General features: G+C 32.3%; 4 protein-coding genes across 6 annotated transcripts; 3 read left to right on the forward strand and 1 right to left on the reverse strand.

Moving 5' to 3' along the window:
- Positions 1 to 204: 204 nt before the first annotated feature.
- LOC110623284 (putative cyclin-D7-1) lies at positions 205 to 2,304 on the forward strand. The gene is made up of 6 exons (XM_021768202.2): positions 205 to 768; positions 842 to 928; positions 1,017 to 1,115; positions 1,204 to 1,408; positions 1,726 to 1,859; positions 1,955 to 2,304. Exons 1-6 carry the CDS (start codon positions 247 to 249, stop codon positions 2,189 to 2,191), a joined length of 1,284 nt encoding a protein of 427 aa, XP_021623894.2. The 5' UTR covers positions 205 to 246; the 3' UTR covers positions 2,192 to 2,304.
- Positions 2,305 to 4,438: 2,134 nt separating this feature from the next.
- On the forward strand, positions 4,439 to 5,315 carry LOC110622971 (light-harvesting complex-like protein OHP1, chloroplastic). Its single transcript, XM_021767745.2, has 3 exons — positions 4,439 to 4,671; positions 4,793 to 4,915; positions 5,011 to 5,315. Exons 1-3 carry the CDS (start codon positions 4,507 to 4,509, stop codon positions 5,077 to 5,079), a joined length of 357 nt encoding a protein of 118 aa, XP_021623437.1. The 5' UTR covers positions 4,439 to 4,506; the 3' UTR covers positions 5,080 to 5,315.
- A 568-nt stretch (positions 5,316 to 5,883) lies between these two features.
- LOC110622970 lies at positions 5,884 to 12,688 on the reverse strand. Of its 3 annotated transcripts, XM_043960060.1 has the most exons (12): positions 12,317 to 12,686; positions 12,082 to 12,214; positions 11,841 to 11,914; positions 11,681 to 11,727; positions 11,433 to 11,583; positions 11,316 to 11,360; positions 11,038 to 11,242; positions 10,883 to 10,944; positions 10,671 to 10,771; positions 7,266 to 7,320; positions 7,140 to 7,193; positions 5,884 to 6,460 (listed from the first exon to the last, which is right to left on the reverse strand). In XM_043960060.1, exons 1-12 carry the CDS (start codon positions 12,519 to 12,521, stop codon positions 6,282 to 6,284), a joined length of 1,311 nt encoding a protein of 436 aa, XP_043815995.1. In that variant the 5' UTR covers positions 12,522 to 12,686; the 3' UTR covers positions 5,884 to 6,281. The 3 variants fall into 3 exon arrangements, with proteins under 3 accessions (XP_043815995.1, XP_021623435.1, XP_021623434.1); XM_021767743.2 differs by lacking the exon at positions 11,841 to 11,914 and having other exon boundaries at positions 11,433 to 11,558; positions 12,317 to 12,688; XM_021767742.2 differs by lacking the exon at positions 11,841 to 11,914 and having other exon boundaries at positions 11,433 to 11,567; positions 12,317 to 12,688.
- A 4,617-nt stretch (positions 12,689 to 17,305) lies between these two features.
- LOC110623471 (thaumatin-like protein) lies at positions 17,306 to 18,478 on the forward strand. The gene is made up of 2 exons (XM_021768430.2): positions 17,306 to 17,532; positions 17,621 to 18,478. Exons 1-2 carry the CDS (start codon positions 17,457 to 17,459, stop codon positions 18,292 to 18,294), a joined length of 750 nt encoding a protein of 249 aa, XP_021624122.1. The 5' UTR covers positions 17,306 to 17,456; the 3' UTR covers positions 18,295 to 18,478.
- Positions 18,479 to 18,672: the final 194 nt, after the last annotated feature.

Consider the following 18,672-nt stretch of genomic DNA (forward strand, 5'->3'; position numbering starts at 1 on the left):
CCCACGATCAACTAATCAACCCATCCATCAAGTTGAAAACGTGGGCCCAATCCCAGCTGGAAAACGTCAACTTACGTGAAAAAGAGGGCCCACTGAGTGGTAAAACTGGTGGGTGTGTTGAGTTCCAACTTCCAATAGCATCAAGCTTCAACTGCTAATCTAATCTCCAAACACGTAAGGAATAATAACTGTACAGTGCTCCTCCTCCACTTCTCCATACTGTAAGAAAATGGCATATGCTCATTTATGCAAAGGGCCTCAACCATCCTCGTGCATTCACGCAATTGGTTATTGCATTCTCGTAATTATAATATCCATGCAGCATTTACCTCCTTTCATGAGGGATGTCTCCTCTTTTTTATATCTCACTTCCTTCCTCTAACCACCTTTAATCCACACCTACGCTTGCTAATTTCCATTTTTGATAATATAAATTATTTTCCGTTGATGATTTTTCATTACCCATTTCTTTATATACCACCTGCTACAAGTTTTAGCTGTTTCCTTCAGAGTCAAAGTATGGATAATTTGCTTTGTGACGAAGTCTGGTTCTCCACCACAGCTTCTCCTTCAGCTCCTGATGATAGCTATGGCACTGATGATTACTGGTCTGATTCATTCTACACCACCAAAGAAGACTGTGAAAAGGCCATTTGTGTATGCTTGCAGAAGGAGTTAGCTTACATGCCGGAACCTGGATATCTAGAGCATCTTCTATCTGAAAAATTGTTCTTTGCCAGGTTCAAAGCGATTCAATGGCTTGTCAAGGTTGGTTTTCAGACTTAGATATGGCTGCCATTTGTACTACTTAATCTCATGATGGATTATCTTATGTCTACAGTCTCGCAGTCGATTGAACCTCTCTTTTGTGACCCTCTTCAACGCAGCAACTTACCTCGATCGATTTATATCTATGAATCAGTTTCACGTAAGGGACATTGATTGTCAGCATAATAACTTAAATTTCTTCATTTTTTGCTTAATTAAAGGCGTTTTTACATCGGACAATTTTGCAGGGATGGAAGAATTGGATGGTTGAATTGCTGTCGATTGCTTGTCTATCTGTTGCTTCCAAGTTTAGTGAGACGTCTCCTCCTACCTTGCACGAAATTCAGGTAACTTCCACTTCATAAACTCTAGAGTTGTTTCTGGAAATTAAGTCACTGCAATGCATTATATCTGTGCTGTTCTTGGTGGTTGAAGATGGAGGACTTGGATCATTCATTTCAATCAATCACAATCCAGAGAATGGAACTGATCCTGTTACAGACATTAGAATGGCGACTTGGCTCTACCACAGCTTATTCTTATGTAGAACTGCTCACTATGAACATCGACCCCTCGAAGACTCGTCTTCCAAAGGAACTGGTTGCCCGAGTCACAGAGCTGCTTGTTGGAGCCATACTAGGTATATGCTTTCACATGCATTAACATTTGAAGAAGTTGCAAGAAAGATAATTTCCTTTACCTTACTAGTTAATATAATGTTGAATCTTTTATGATAATTAAGGCTTGTAGCTAATTCTTCTTTTTCTGGGAAAATATACATTGTCTAAAAGGATCATAGAAAAAAAAAACATATTGTTTTAACTTGATTTCGTCTGTTGCAGTATTATAGTATTATCTGCTGTTATTGCATGGAATATGTTATAATTTCAAGGAAAAACAAGTTCTTTGCAATAGGATTCTAATAAATTTGCATGATCATAAAATCACATTATGCAGATTGCCAATTGGTGGAATATAGACCAAGTATAGCTTGTGTCTCAGCTCTCTGGTGCAGTTTACAAGAGCTAATTCCATCAAAGTCCGAAGCTCACCTTGCCTATCTTACAGGCTTCTTCAATCAGAATCAGAAGGTAATAATTCTATTAATAAAAAAAATAAAATTGATACACAGTTATAATTTCATCCTTGAAGCAATGTTTGATATAGGGTTTTGAATTTTTGTTAGGATGATATTATGAAATGCCATAAGTACATGAAGGAAGCAAAGCTGGTTAATCCAGTCTACAACTTAGCAGGCTGTGGGAACTCAAACTACTGTCCTTCAAGTCCAGTGACAGTTCTGTTGACAGAAAGGATTGAGTTGTATGATTCCCATGTTGATCTCTCTTTCTTTAAGGATCATTCAGGATCAAACAGCAGTAATCGTGAATCAATGCAGAAGAGAATAAAGAGGATGAATTAATTGTCTTCAAAAATTAACTTTTGTCTAACAATTTTCATTTGATAAGCTGTTCTGCTGCTATAGCCTTTAGCTGTGTCTGTAAAAGACTTGGAAGAAATTGATAAAGCACCCACAAAGTGGGGCATTTTCTCTGTTGCTGCAAAATTAACTTTCACGGAATTGATTAAATTGCCAAATGATCTTTATAATTGCTCTTAATTTAAAATAATAACAATTCTGACATCGAATATTAAGTATTAAGGTTCCACAAAAACAATAAATAATTACTTTAACATTTTTATAGTATAGAGAAATCCATCAAATTAGTGTTTTGATTTTGAAAAATATATTCAAACGTTGTTCATGTTTTAAAAAGTTTATTAATTAATTTATTCATTAATTTTAATCATTAAATATTTTACTATCTAATTTTTATAATTTTAAAAAATTTATTAATTGATCTCTCAAATTTTTAAAAAATTTATTAATTAATCCATTCGGGTGTTTTAAACTTTTTTTGCATACTGCAGTTTACTACCGCATGCTAACTTTTATAAACTTTTGCTTTGAATTTTACTGTATAATTATATACATATATTTTTCACTAATAAATTAAAATTTTTATTTGAGTACTATTATTAAATTATTGCCAGAAAAAATTATCAATATACATTTTTTTTTCAAATGATTCATTTCATAAATAAAATTAAATAAATTTTCACTAAATTATTGATTAATTTCAATTTTATTAAAAATAATATTTTTAAGTTAAAATAAATTCTTTAAAAAGTGAAATTTTGTTTGAAATATTTACACAACCCTTACAATTTCATCTTCCTTTTTTTTATTTTTAAGAGAACTATTATTCTTAATAAAAAAAAGGAACTATGATTTTCCAATTCTTAATAATTTTATTTCATATTACTATATAATAGTTTGATAATTATTATCATTTAAATTCTACTAAAAAAATTATTTTATTATGTAGAAAATAAAACTTAAATATATAATAATTCTCCAAATCAATATATTTTATTTTTATATAAAATAAACTATTATTAATTTTTAATGAATATATATTTATATTAATCAAAGTAATTATAAATAATTTTATATGCATTGTAATACATGTATTGGGAGAATGCATCAGTGCTAACTTCATCCTAACATAATAAAGATTTTAAAGTCTAGTAAAAAAATTTACAATTTAGTCTTTTCTTATTTAATGGTAAATAATTTAGTTTTAAAATTTTTATTTTATTTATAAAATACTTCATTAATTAATTTTATTGTTAATCAATAATTAATTATCAAATTAAAAAAATAAATTGTTATAAATATTAAAACTAAAAGAATTAAATTATAAATTAAAATTTCAAAGAATTAAATTATTATAATTTAATAATTAACTTTAATAAAATAATTATTTTATTTATCTAATAAAATTTTAATGATTAAATTATTTTATTATTAAATAATAGAGACTGAATTATGATTTTTGTTGAATTTTAGAAATTATATTATAAATTATTTGTTATTTAAGAATTATATTTAAAGCAATAATAATTTAAAATCATTATCTATCCATTTAATATAAATATTTGAGGCAAACTCTGTCCTCACTTGATTTTAATATTAAATATATTGATTTGAAATATTCTTCAATATATATAGCTAGATTAGGATGTGCACGAGTACGATATATTAAATTTTAATACGATGAATTTAAATAGTTATAATTAGATTTGATATGAATTTAAATTTAAAAAATAATATTTATAATGGTTTAAATTTAAATTTTATTTATAAAATATCATTGAATTTATTTATATAAATAATTAATTTAATATAAAAATATATATATTTTATAATAATATTTATAAATTTTTTTATATTTTTTATTTAAAAATTAAAATTTAAATATTTTTTAAAAATATTAAATTTTTTAAATAAAAATTATTTTTTATATTAATTATTAATTAATATATACAAAATTAAATGATTGAAATTTTATTCGAATAATAATAATCAAAATTTTAAATATTTTAATTAATTTATATTAATTTTTAATGAAATTTAAAATAAATTCAATTATTATTAATATAAATTAAATTAAAATATTTTAATTTTCACATGTACCATACTTATAAATTATCCTAAAAATTTTTGAATATTTATAAGAAACCAATTTTTATTTGATTAATTAATATTATTTTATTCGAAGGAAATGAAAAATTGGGGAATATTCTGGTCCAGGGAATTTGTAGTGAGCACAGTAGGGAAGATAATCAAAGTGAGTGGTCACGCTTTGCAAGAGCAAAAACAACAGTAAAACGATGGCTTCTGCTGTTTTCATTTCATCATCTTTCCTTTCAGCTAAACCTCTAACCATTCCTCACCAAGGCCTGAAGCCTACGATTTTCAAGGATTCTACTCAAACTGCAAAAATCACCAAGAAACCAATCTCTTTCAAGGTCCGAGCTGCTAAGGTTCCTGCTAGTGTATGTTCTTTTTCTTCTATATGGGTTCCTTCTGTTCATCGATTTTTTTTTTCCTTTTGCTGATTGCAAATAAAGGAAATGGAATTGAAAGAAACATGTGGGTGTGTTTGATTTTTTTCAGGTGGAATTGCCGAAAGTGGAGCCGAAATTCCAAGCCCCTTTTCTTGGATTTACTAGGACTGCCGAAATATGGAATTCTAGAGCTTGTATGATTGGCATCATGGGAACCTTCATTGTAGAATTTGTAAGTTTGCTTTCTTTTTTTTTACTACATTAGATATTGTGCATGATAGAATGAATTGTTTAGATTTTGACTGTGGGATTGGGAAATATTTTCAGATATTGAACAAAGGAATACTTCAAGTGATTGGGGTGGAAGTTGGGAAAGGTCTTGATCTTCCTCTCTGAAGATTCTTCTGTTTTGTAACTGATTTTGTGATGCATCTTTGTTCCATTGGTGTTTGCAAACAACACTTCACTTCCTTGTAATATGTTAAGATATCATATTTCTGCCACTTGATGTTTAACAAGTTTTTCCCAATTTATCTCACTAATCATGTACAACACCAGTTGCTTTTGTTAAGAGCTGGAAGCTCTGTACTTCCCAACTTGGTATCCAAATCAGATTATGCTGTTACTGTGTGTGACTGGTATAGTTGAGCTGATTTTTCTTTTTTTTCTTTTTTACTACTCTTTTTTAACTTTATAATTATCATATTTACTCATTGAAGCTGTAAACTATGAAATAAATTTACTCTTTCAGCGTTGTGTACCAAAAAGTTGTCATATACACACTGGGAACTAATTTTCTATTTTCTAGCCATTTCATACTTGAATTAGTAGCTAGAAAGAAAAAAAAAAAAAGGAATGAGAAAAGAGAAATAATTTGAATATTCTTTTGCCATTGTAATTTCTTTTTCATGTGTTCAGATTACTATAATTATGGCATAAAAGATCAGATACTATCTAGAGTACCAACTGTAATAACGTCCACTCAAGGTGCCCATTTGACTTGCCCCATTTTCATAAGGAACAATTAACATTTTGTTTTTTTGCCAGAAATTAACATTACTTGTTGGAGTAACCGTTAGAGAGAAGCGCTTCTTTTAAATGCAATATATATAAAAAAATATTTTTAATATAACTCAATAAACACTGTTCATTTGGCAGTGTTGTTCTAGGTGAATTTGACAACGATTATCACCTCAACAGTTAAACCTTCCATCATCAAAACAAACATTGTTATCTCTCCCACAGTCTTTATACAAATATATAAAATTTTGCATTATTGCCAACTCTACAATCCTCTAGGCTTCTGACCCAGATAATTTATTTGCAAGGCAGTGAGCAACAAACAGTTAGATAATCTACAACTTAGCATGTATTTCTCAAGTCGATAATACAACACCGGAAAGAGTAGCACAACATCACAGAGGAGATGCATTCATGCCTCCAGTGCAGTCCACACATAGCTCTGTGGTGTACAACTTGAAATTTTGTGTTTTTGCCTCTGTTGCAAATACGAGATGCATTCATCCGATTAAATTCTGCATGTCCTTCTGATGTACTCTAATCGACATTGAACTGCTAGTGCCCCTCCAAAGGACAGACTACATGATCCTACCAATTCGAGCATCTATAACTGGCAATTTGTTGGAGGATTCTGAAGTTTTCAGCACCTCAGTTAGTGAAAAACGGCTGTTTTTCCATGCCGCCTCTGCCCACCTTTTCATCCTTTCTCCTTCTTTCTCCCTATTCTGTTGAACACAAAGTGCTTGTGCATATCCACCTGCAATTTCAGCCAAAAGATTCAACATAACAACCCACAAAAATTAGAATACAGACACATTTTGTAGCATCTGAAACTACCGACTCCTGAGAAACTGGGACATCATTATATTGACATACTAAATTTAACATACTAATCAACTTACAACCACAAAATCCACGTTTAACCAGCAGCTTAAAATGATTCCAGGAGCAAAATTATGCTAGTGCGAAAAAAAATTGACTAATACTCAGTATTTCAAGAGGTAAAGAAGTGAATGCTATAATTTGATAGTCATTAATGTTGAATCCCACATCGGTTTCCAATTGTGGAAAGGGGTAATGTGCCCCATATATGGGCTATAGGCACTCCTCCCCTTGAGCTAGCTTTTGGGGTGAGTTAGGCCAGGCCTAAATTTAACATGGTATCAGAGCCTCCCATCCGATGTTGAGCGCCCCATAAATGTGCCACGCACCAATAAAAATTCTGGGCGTGAGGGGTGCGTTGAATCCCACATCGGTTGTGGAAAGGGTAATGTGCCCCTTATATAGGCTATAGACACTCCTCCCTTGAGCTAGCTTTTGGGGTGAGTTAGGCCTGGCCCAAATTTAACAATTAATAACGAGAAAATTACAACTTTTTAACATCAATACAAGACTTGCTTCAGAAATTATGATAAGGAGTGAATGGTTAGCCATACCTCTTGCAAGGGCAAGAATATCCCTTCTATTTGAACTCCCCATTGTTGCATTGCCTATGCAATCAGAAAGACACGCATCAAGAAGTTGGACAAAAGGGTTAGCATCAACAAAATTTTTCCCCATACCTTCAGATTCCAGCGGAGGGGCTTTCAGCAAATCCATTGTCCTCCTATAAAGTCCCTGTTGATGATACAATACCAAAACCATTTGAAAGACTGAAATGCTAAATAAACTACAATACCATTGTTGCAGTAAAACTAGATTTAGGAATTATTTTGATTTAATTTATTATTGTAAAAATCAAGATATTTAGTTCAGATTTTCTAGTTTGGTTTCCATTATTTAGGAAATAATGTTTTAATCATTTACGAACGTCAAAAGAAGAGGTACTGTAGGTTTAAAATTTTCTTATTTAGTATTGGTCTTTCATAGCTCCAACTCTTCATTTGCCACATTGCACCCATGTCGAGATATGGAATATAAGTCCAACACATATTCATGTAGTTGGACACTCTGAGTTACAGTGATCTCTAAAGTTGAAAAATCATAATTAATAGAGCATTCTTCTCTCAAGATAAAGAATATTAGATAACAAACATTGTGTTTCTTCTTAGATAGACAAAATTAATCGTTTGTATTTTAGATGATGTATTTGATTGTATTTGATGATCTATTCAGACTATAATTACTATTACATTTTTTTTATTTTATATAACATACCATATCCAAAACTCATGTCAAAATTTTAGATTCATATCCCTGTATTTTCTATTTAGAAAGTAGACAAGTCAGACACAAGGACATATACCGATTTGTGACACTCGCACCCGAATATAAGTAACCTAGCATTGGTTTAAGATTTTCCTAGTTGAAATTATTAATTTGTAAGTATTTTTCTAGAATTTACTATTATTGACAAGAATTAATATGATTTGTGACTTCTTATTCTTTTCCTTTTGAATTTTATATCATTTCTACATCAATTAGGCACCACTAGTTTGACCGAGATATCTTAATTGCTCCCTCAACAATGTGGCCCTTTTTCATCCACTGCAGAAACGTGATTTAATCAACATGATTTGCAATTTAAAAGAAACAGCTTTTCTAGTGTATGCAACTGCAGCACTCAAGATACACAACAGCCAACTTAATACTCATGTTAAGTAGGGGAGCTGTTATCTGACAAGGACCAAAAAAACTTGGTGCTACATTTTTTCCTTGTTCCTTTGAAGATAGCATCCCTTCCTTAACAACTAGATGCTATGTGGAATGAAATTGAAATATTACAAGATGAAATCATTTCATACATGGTACAATTAGATGGGATATACTATTTGCATGATAAATATAGTTGTGCTGAACTTTGTCCTTCTGACTTGCTTTATGAATTTCAAATTGTTAAACGACTTTTAAAGATTAGGGAGAGACTAGAGAGAGCTTTGAGAATGAACAACCTTTACAAGTTAGGAAGAGAAAACTTGAAGAAAGGAAGAATTAATGTGTTTTGACAAGTATGTTGTAAAAATGCCACAAACATGTTCTAACTATTTGGCTCATGATGCTCACTTAAAAATTTTATTTCAAGAAAAATGAGATGCACCTTGAAACTTTGTATAAGCTGGAAGCAGTATTAAGAGACCTTAAACATGCATTTACAAGTCAAATGGATGCAAGCCAAGAATTTTACAATTAAGGGCAAGAAACAAAATTTGAAGAATCAAAAGTTTTGATTGTTAAGACTTAACATGATGAAATTCAACATGCTGCAAAAGTTCAAGAAATCTATCCGAGGGATAGAAGATAACCTGACCATGGAGAAAATAATGGAAATTAAAATTTTTATCTAAGTCTTGCTGGTGATGACTTGAAGAGCTTTCAGCTGTAGTTGTAATTGATTTGATATTTGCAGTAGTTCTTGATGATGTGAAGGAAAGAATGAAGTTCACCATTTCACTCTTAAAAGAGTTGATTTATTCTCTATATTAGGTTATTGATTCTTCCAGGGTAGCAAAAGGCGAAAGGCACACTTAAGGTGATAGGTATTTTTATTTCCCAAGGCACAAGGCACAAAAGAAGTGCACATCAAATAATGTGAGGCATAATCGTTATTGAAAGTATTTATGATGTGGTAGAACTAAAATTCAAGTTGCTGAGATTTGAGAAATTTTTTAAATTTAAGTTGTATGAGAAAAGTTTAAGTTGATGCAGAACAAGATAGAGGAGGAAAGGAAGAGAGATGGAAAAACTTATCATGACGAAATAGAAGAAACAGATACAACCTTAAAACAGTATTTTAAGGTCAAATAATGGGGATATGGTAGATGAAAGCAACTGAAAAAGGAGAAATGGCTAAGATAAATAAATAAATATTTTTTTTTGCATGCATGTATAACTTCTCTGTCTCCCTTACTCATTGGAAAAGGAAACCACTGGTTCAAAAACTATACTTTACATTGAAAATGTTTTGCCTTCAGGAATTGCACTTGTGTTAGAAAGTTTTTTGCTTTTTTTTTTCTAATTTTATAACTTGAAAAACCCTAGGTTATTATGACAATAATCTCCTACTAGAAGAAAGCAGGTCTACTGAAAGGTCCCCTAATGTTAATACGTCCTATTTAATAAATTAATTAAACCTGAACTTGACTAGTGTGTCCCGGTTTTGGAAATCCCGTATTTAGTAGTAAAAAGGTAATCTTTCTCCTCAATTTTTTAGAGGTACAGGTTTTTGCATGTCTCACCTCATAAGAAGTGCTCACTTAAAAGGAGCAAGAATGCACCCCACCAAACACATGCCTCTTGATCTGTCCAAAGGTGCAAAGGTTGTTCTTTTTTGCCATACCTTTTACTATACTGGATTCTTCAACACTAGAAAACTCAAGGTCAAATTTTCTCCATCCCAAGGAGAAAGATGGCATTAAGGAAGACTATATTTATCAATTATTTTAATTTATTTTTAATTTTTAATTTTGTAAGATCCTTACTGTAATTTAAATTTTCTAGTACCTTAGTTTAGACTTCTAGCACAATTTCTATTAGGAAGTTTAGGCTTTTATTATCTAGGAAACAGTATTTCATTTAGGGATACTAACAAAAGTTATTGCAGGTTAGAAGAATTTCTAGTTATTAACTTCGTATTGATTTAGTATTTTCCGATTTTGGGATTTATATTCCTAATAGCATGATTAGTTATTAGGTCTCTAAATACCTTCATAATTTAGGTATTTTCTAAAGAGAGAGAGATCATTGTCGACAGTTAAGAATTAATATAATTTCCTGCGTTTTGTTTCTTTTCTTTTGACTGTGGTATTGGTTCTACATCAGAACACATCATGTTCATAGTACAGTATGCTTAATATTCTGAGACAGTAAATGAGCATCTCATTTTAAAAAGGGTATGAAGAGAAGTGAAAAAAGGAAAATTTTCCCTAAACTATGAGCAATACCATTCTGACATTTACCCGCCCAAAGCTTTGATTTCTATCCGGCAAAGATTGCCAAAAAAATTAAAATGATCATGTGGAGATTCTGACCTCTTGTATTAAAAGAGAAGTTGAATGCTCTTGTACTGCTTTTTGCCGAAACATGAGAGCCAGGCATGTTAAAACTACACCAACCTTGGGATGCCGAGACCCTGCATGATGATATCATTAGGAGAACATAAGTTGCTAAGAAACAATCCATAAATTAACTCCAAAAACTACAGATGTGTTGAAATTAACAAGAGAACTTAGAAGCAACAGACCAAAAAGTTGCTCTGCTTTATTCAATGCCTTTGTCAATGTCTCTTCTGCATCACTAAATTTCCTGAAACAAATGCTAGTAATTTAATAAATATTTATATCGAATGATCCAATTAGCAGAAAAGACAAGCAAAAATGCAAACAATTCTAAGCATACCCCATATGTGCCTCAAGCTGCCCCAAGGCACAGATGGCTGCTAACAGAACTTCCTCTGAAGCCATATTACAAGCTGCTAAGGCATGCATGCCAGAGAAGTCTTTGTTTTCAGCCACCTCATTAATAACTTTCTGATACACATCCTTTGCCAATGAGAGGTTCCTTGTGGCATGTAAGAACTCTCCATATGATAACGCAGCATTTCCTGTATATCACAACTTCAGCATATGGTAAAACAGAGCACACTACATGTTCTAAATGATGAAAGAGATGCTCACCAACATAACCCTCACTGTCCTGAAATCCTTGGAATAATGACTCAGCTACAATGAAAAAGGAAAACAATCAATAATTATACAATGAAACAACAAATTCAGCAGTGGCTTTGCTTGTACCTGATCCAAGATTGCCACAAACAAGCTCAACTAGTCCTTTAACTGCCTTAGCACGAGCATCTGCAACCACATATTCCCCAACAGTCCTTTTTCGTTCATCTTTGCCCAACAGTTCTAAGCATTTATCTGCGAGCACTGATGAAGTATCATCCTATATAGGGAGCACCATCTCCATATAAAACTCAAAGCATACACAACAACAAAGAGGAAGCGCAAAATGCATGGGAAGAGTACTTAAAATAACTCACATGCCCCAACTCCAAATTGAGTCCAACAAGGGCTTCCATGGCAGCAACTACCACAAAAAAAAAAAGGAAAAAAAAAAGTTATCTAGTCAATACCCTTTGCATAACTGAAACTCACTCGGACAATTTTTAACCACAAAAGCAAAAAATTAGGATAAAAAACCTTTAACACCCAAAGAAGAGTGCGCTAAATCTTGTATTTTCTGGAGCTTCTCCATTGCCTCATCATAATTTTCTCTACATAATATCAATTTAAGACCAACATGACTTTCCCAATATGCCAGAATTTTTTTAAAGAAAAAAAACTGACCTTTATGAACACAACAAATACCAGAAATAAGAAATACCAAAAAAAAAAAAAAAAAAACTAAAAAGAAGGTGAATAAAAAGGAAAAAAGAAAAACCTTCCAAATAATAAGTTAGACATAGCGAGTAGGACCATCCCCTTTGAATTTTGGGTCACAATATCTTGGCCTTCGCTTGACTGAGAAGAAAGGCACTGCTCTAGTACTAACATAGCTTGCGCGAACGATTCATCTACTTATATAGTTGAACAAGGAAAAAAATTAATGAAAATAGAAATGATTCTTGTGCCCAATAAAAACGAAAATACAAAAGAGAATGGCTGAAGATAAATGCCTGTTTTCTGAGATTTGGCAAGAGAGAGAGCGTAGTCGATCATCTGAAGAGCAACTGGGCTTGCATTTGGACCGTTGCTTTCCTCATGAAAGAATCTCAACGGTGATGTTGCTGGCGGAATAAAGAAGGAGGGTCCATTGGAAATGGGTTTCAACCAGGCTGATCGGGCAACGGTGGTCGCTGCTCGAGACAAGAAACGAATCATCGCTACTTCTTCTTCTTCTTCTTCTTCTTCTTCTTCTTCTTTAGATGAGAAATTGTAAAACCCTAATCAAAAGGTAAAGGTTTTAGAGGCGGAAACCATGTGAACCCGATAGAGCAGTAGCAGCATCACAATGGATGAGAACAGTTTTTGTAACCGTGAAGCTTTCTCAACGACAAGTAGTCTTTCGTTTCCAGAAAAAACGACAAGTAGTCTTTCGTTTCCAGAAAAAACGACAAGTAGTCTTTCGTTTCCAGAGAAAACGACAAGTAGTCTTTTCTCTCGAATTCCACGTCTTAGACGTATTTGTTTTCTGAAAAATTATAGAAAAATTTATTAATGGGTCTGTCTTGTAACTAAACTCATTAATTGATATTTTTGTTTTTAAAAAAATATTAAAATATTTTTTATATTTTAAAAAGTTTCATAATTAATTTTTTTATTAATTTTAATAATTAATCATTATAAAAAATATAAATTATCCCAAAAAAATTTTTTAATAAAATTTTTTAAAATATTAAAAATATTTTAAAATATTTTTAAAACTAAAAAAATCAAAAGTAAATGGTAAATTTTTTTTTAAAAAAATATTTTCTCATTTTCGATTATGTGCATTATTATGACACTCTTATTTTTTTTATATTATCTAATTTTTACTTATCTATTTTGATAATAAAATTAACAATAATATGACAATCAAAATTATATTAATTTTCTTATAATAAGTAAATAATAATAATACACTTATTTTAATAGGAAAATAAATAATATAATATATTTATTATTAACATTTACTTATTAAACACTACGATTATATAAAGTTTTATAAACAATTAGTAAAGATTCATTAATATCAGCTATTAATTACTGATATCACCTATTAATTATTAATTGTATATAATAAATAAATAAAAATAGGTACTTAATTCAAAAATCAAAAAATTAAACTTCTTTAATTTTGAGCTAGATCAAAAAATAAGAAATTATCTCAAAAAATAGGTTTTTTATTTTGTTTATTTAAATAAAAATTAAGAAATTAAGCTTTTTTTTTTATTAAATAAGCTTAAATTGAAATTTTGGACTAATTTAGGTAACAAATTGAAAATAGTCTAAATTAAACATTTTCTGTAATACCCGGCATGTTCAGACATCGAAATTTCTACCGTCCGATGGAATCTAGGATGTCAGAGCATCCCTGAAGGGTAGAGTGAAGGTTTTCTAAAATATTTTTCCATGTTTTAAGCTTTTGGTTTAGAAAAGAAATGAGGTTTGAAGAGAAAAGGCTAAGGAAGTCTTTGCCACTTTCGGCCCCCGAAAGTTGAAGTTCGGCTGCCGAAAGTACCCCATGTTCGGCCCCCTAACCTCTAATGTTCGGCCTCCGAAGGTGGTGAGGTGTTGCATGTAGCTTTAGCCACCAAATGTGAAGCGGTGGTTCTTTGTTAAAGGTGCTTTTGGCCGAGAAAGGCGGTGCTTAAGCTTTCCTTTGGGTTAGAGACATGTTCATGCTTCCCCTTAGTGACTTACCTAGTTTCTCATCAAATCTTTCAAAGAAAAACAAGGTTAAAGTGAGTGTAAGATAGTTTTGAGAAGTTGTGGAGTTTAAGAACTTGTGAAGCTTGAATCTCCATCTTTTCAAGTTGGGAGTCACACCAGCCTTTGTTCTGCAAGAGGTAAGTGTGAATCCTTAGTTTTTATCATGTTTTACATAAACTTGATGAAGGAGAAGGGGAGTTATGCATGCGTATGCATAAGTTGTGCATAGTAGGGTGCATAAATCGTTTATGCTATATGTATGCTTGATATGTATGTTGGTTGGAGTTTTAATGTGGTTTAAGCCTCCTATATGCATGATTAAGTGTTAGAGCATGTTTGGAGAGGTGGGATGCATGTTTGGAGGGTTAGTGTTTGGATGGCATGGCTGTGCACGAAGCTGAGTTCTGGATGAACTCAGGTTCGGCCGCCGAATGTGGGAGTTCGGCCGCCGAACCTCTTCTGAAGGCAGTTTTGGCTGCCTAAGGTTGCCCCCGAACATTTGGACTTTCGGATCTGTCATGCACATTCGGCCGCCGAAGGTGCCCCCGAAAGTGCCCTGTCCAGCTTTCCTTTGCATGTTTTCCATGATTGTTCTAATGATTGTTCTACGGTGTTTTAAGGGGTTTTTGGGGAGATGTTTAGAGATATGTTAGAGTATGTTTGGTCCCTCATTTAAGTCTATCTGTGTAGGCACAGACCAGAGGAACCAGAGAGTTCAGCAGTGAGTACCGCTTCAGGAGCCTGCAGAGTCAGTCAGAGTCAGTCAGAGGTGAGTGGAACTACACTTAATTCTTTTAATTACGAAATGTAATGTTTTAGCATATTTCATTCATCATGAGTATGCATAGGATGATTGCATTAGAAATCACGAATATGTTGCATTGCATAGTTAATTGTTCATGTGGGTGAATGCTGAATGATCCAATAGTCCCAGACAGGAAGTCCAGGACCCCATTCTACGGCCTGGCAGGTATAGAGAGTTCAGGACCCCATTCTACGGCCTGACAGGTTTGTTTTTGTACAGGAAGTCCAGGACCCCATGCGATGTCCTGGCAGATTTATTATTTATACAGGAAAAATCCAGGACCTCATCAATGGCCTGGAAATTTAAAATATGTGTGTATGTATGTTGGATGTATGTATGCATTACAGGAAGACCAGGACCCCAGTTGACGGCCTGGCACGGATTAGATACTGGGACTATGTGGTGACAGGTTTACCCTAGATGTGAATTGTCTGTGATATGATGCATTCCATAAGATCATGTTTTAATGACAGGTGTTATTGTTCTACTCACTGGGCTATAGAGCTCATCCCTCTCCCTTATTCCCAGTTTTGCAGGTTTCAGTGTACAGGTTGTACAAGGGCAAGTCAGAGGTGCATAAGAAAAACAATAAAGAGCTTGAATAGTTAGAGTGGACATGTAATATGAAAGAGATGTATTAGTTGTGTAAATAGTTAAAGTGGGCTGGACTTAGTTCTTCTATTTTATAAGTCTTTTGTATACATGATCAAGTTATATAACTGTTTTACAAACAGGTGAAAAACCAGGCTTAACAGGTATGATTTAACCCCTCTAGCAAGCTCTAGTCAGGGGTGCAGAATACAAAGTATAGAGATTGTGCATGCACAGGTTAAGCCATAGTTCAGAGAAAGAAAAGTTTTTATTTTCACAGAAAATATATGATCATGTATGAGTTTTTACAGGTACACAGAGAGTATAGCAGGCTTGCTACGGGTTCTGGCGGCCTTATGCCGACCTGAATCCTAGCGCCGGTGACGGTCCATTTCCGGGTCGTTACATTTTCAATAAAGCTTTTAACTATAAAAATAACTAAACCTTTGTATAAAATTAAAAAAAAATAATATTTAATTCTTAGAAATTCACTAATGATTTTTTAAAATATATTAAATTATTTCTAACATTTTAAAAAATCTATTAATTAATTTTTTATTAGTTTTAATTATTAAATATTATAAAAAAATTAAAATATTTTAAAAGGACTAATTAATAAATTTTTTAAAAATTTAAAAAATATATTAATAAATTTTTTAAAATTATAGAAATTAAATAATAAAATACTTAACGAAATAAATAATTAATAGATTTTAAAATATTAAAAACGTTTTAATATATTTTTCATAAATAATAAATTAATTAATAATTTTTTTATATTATAAAAATTAAATAATAATTTTTCGTAAGAGGCATGATTATGTTTCCTTTTTTAATTTGTTTTTGAGATTATCTCCTGTAATTATTAATGATAAAATCCAATAATTCCACTATTGTTTTAGTTTTCTTTTACTATATATTATTCCTGCAACTTATTTTTAAAAATAAAATAAAATAAAATAAAGAGAGGGATAAAGCAAAAAAGTGGTTGTTTTATTCGCAAATCACATTATTACTTTGATCTCGTTTAAGATTGTCGCCTAATTTATGGGATTATTATTTAATTAGCATATCAATAAACTTCTTAACAAAGCCTTTCTGCATGTTGCTGCTAATCTAAGATCGTCATATGAGAAAATATATTACATAAAGAAAATAATAAAAATTTAAAAAGGATCATGTTGAGCTGAGCTGAGCTTATAGTTAGGCTTGGTCAAAAGCTGATTTCGTTTTAAAATCAGCAGTTTGATTTGATTTACGGATCAAATCAAAATCGATTTGATTTTTAACAATTTAAAAATTATTTTAATTTTTGATGGTTTTGATTTGGTTTTAAAGCAATTACAATTATCATTTTTTTTATAATTATAGTTCTAATTAAATTCAAATTTTAAACAATCAACTAATTCACGTTTAAGAAGAAATAATATTTTTTACAAGTATTTTTTAAAAAATTAAACTTCATTATTTTATTTATTTATTTATATATGAATTGTAAGTGGTAAAAATTTTATTATATAATTGTTTTAAAAGTTTAAAAGAATCAAATCAAATAATCGGTTTGAATCAGCTGATTCCGATTATAATTTAGAAGATGGAGTCAGAATCAGCTTCTAATATAAAGTTTTGATCCGGTTTAGAAACAAGAACCGATTGACTGGCTTCAGTCTTATTGCAGTTCAAACCGGACCATGGCTAGGCCTATCTACTGTTTCTTTTGTTTTGTTTTGTTTTTTATTTTGAAAAAAATAGTGCTAGAGAATGAAACCCCTGTTGGAAGCAATGCATATATACTCATGAAAGTGAAAGTGAAAAGAGCGGAGAAAAGAAAAGCAATGCTATGGGTCACTAACCGTTTTCGCTTGATAAGCTAAGGCGGTTCCAGTTCGTGCCTTTGTGGCGCTATATCTGGAAGCTATTTCTCACGCACTCACCCCTCGACTCCTCCACTACAAATTCAAGCAACATCTGCTCCACTTAACCCCACAACTTCAAAACCATACAACAAAATGCTAAGGCCGTCCTCTTCTGCTTCACTTCTTGTTTCTCTTCTCCTCCTCCTTTTAACATCTTCCTCCTCTGCAAGTACTCGCCTTTCTATTACTTGTTTTACGTGTATTTAAGTTTGAATATGAGGTTCATGCAATTGCTGATTTTTTTTTGTTTGTTGCAGTTGGGGAGCAACTCATTATTGTGAACAACTGCAATGAAAGCATATGGCCTGGAATGCTCGGAGGTGCAGGCCACCCTACGCCGAAAGATGGAGGTTTTCATCTAGGCAGCGGAGAGGAAGTCGTCGTTGATTTACCGCAGAAGTGGTCGGGGAGATTATGGGGTAGACAAGGATGTGCTTTTGACAAGAATGGTAAAGGGTCATGTTACACAGGAGATTGCTCCGGCTTACTTCACTGCCAAGGCATTGGTGGTGCACCACCTGCAACAATGGTGGAAATGACTCTGGGATCTTCTACTTCTCCCTTGCACTTCTATGATGTTAGTTTGGTTGATGGGTTCAATTTGCCAGTTTCAATGGCACCAGTGGGTGGTGGAATTGGATGTGGAGTAGCATCATGTGAGGTTGATCTCAACATCTGCTGCCCATCTGCGCTTGAAGTGAAAAGAGATGGCAAGATAGTGGGGTGTAAAAGTGCTTGCTTGGCTATGCAATCAGCTAAATATTGCTGCACAGGAGACTACTCTAATCCAAAGACTTGCAAGCCTACCCTTTTTGCACATCTATTCAAGGCTATATGTCCAAAGGCTTATAGTTATGCTTTTGATGACTCTAGCAGCCTGAACAAATGCAGGGCTTCTCGCTATGTTATCACTTTCTGCCCTCCTAAATAAGAAACTGCAACTGCAGCTGAGTGGCTTTGGGAGCAGTTGTCAGAGTATTTTGTGGATCAAGTATGGATTTTTATGTTAGTTACTGTGTTCTCTGCTTTTTCTTCGACTGTTAATTTGGGAATTAGATGTCAGTTACAAATAGAAGAAGGTTTATAATGGATGACAGCCATTTTTATTTCTACAATTTGCTTCTCCTTAGTTTTAGTAGTCTTTCTTTGAAAATACAAGTATCAATTGTGATATCATGATGATTTATATTTTTATTAGATGGTAAAGAAAAACCTGACTCAGATAAGTGGAAAGTTCTAATTTCCCTTGCAAGGAGCATAGCTTAAACTTTCTCAAGCAAGATGACAACCAAGATTAATCAACCGTTCC

This window comes from Manihot esculenta, chromosome 9, assembly GCF_001659605.2.
Source record: "Manihot esculenta cultivar AM560-2 chromosome 9, M.esculenta_v8, whole genome shotgun sequence".
In the NCBI taxonomy this organism is placed as follows: Eukaryota; Viridiplantae; Streptophyta; class Magnoliopsida; order Malpighiales; family Euphorbiaceae; genus Manihot; species Manihot esculenta.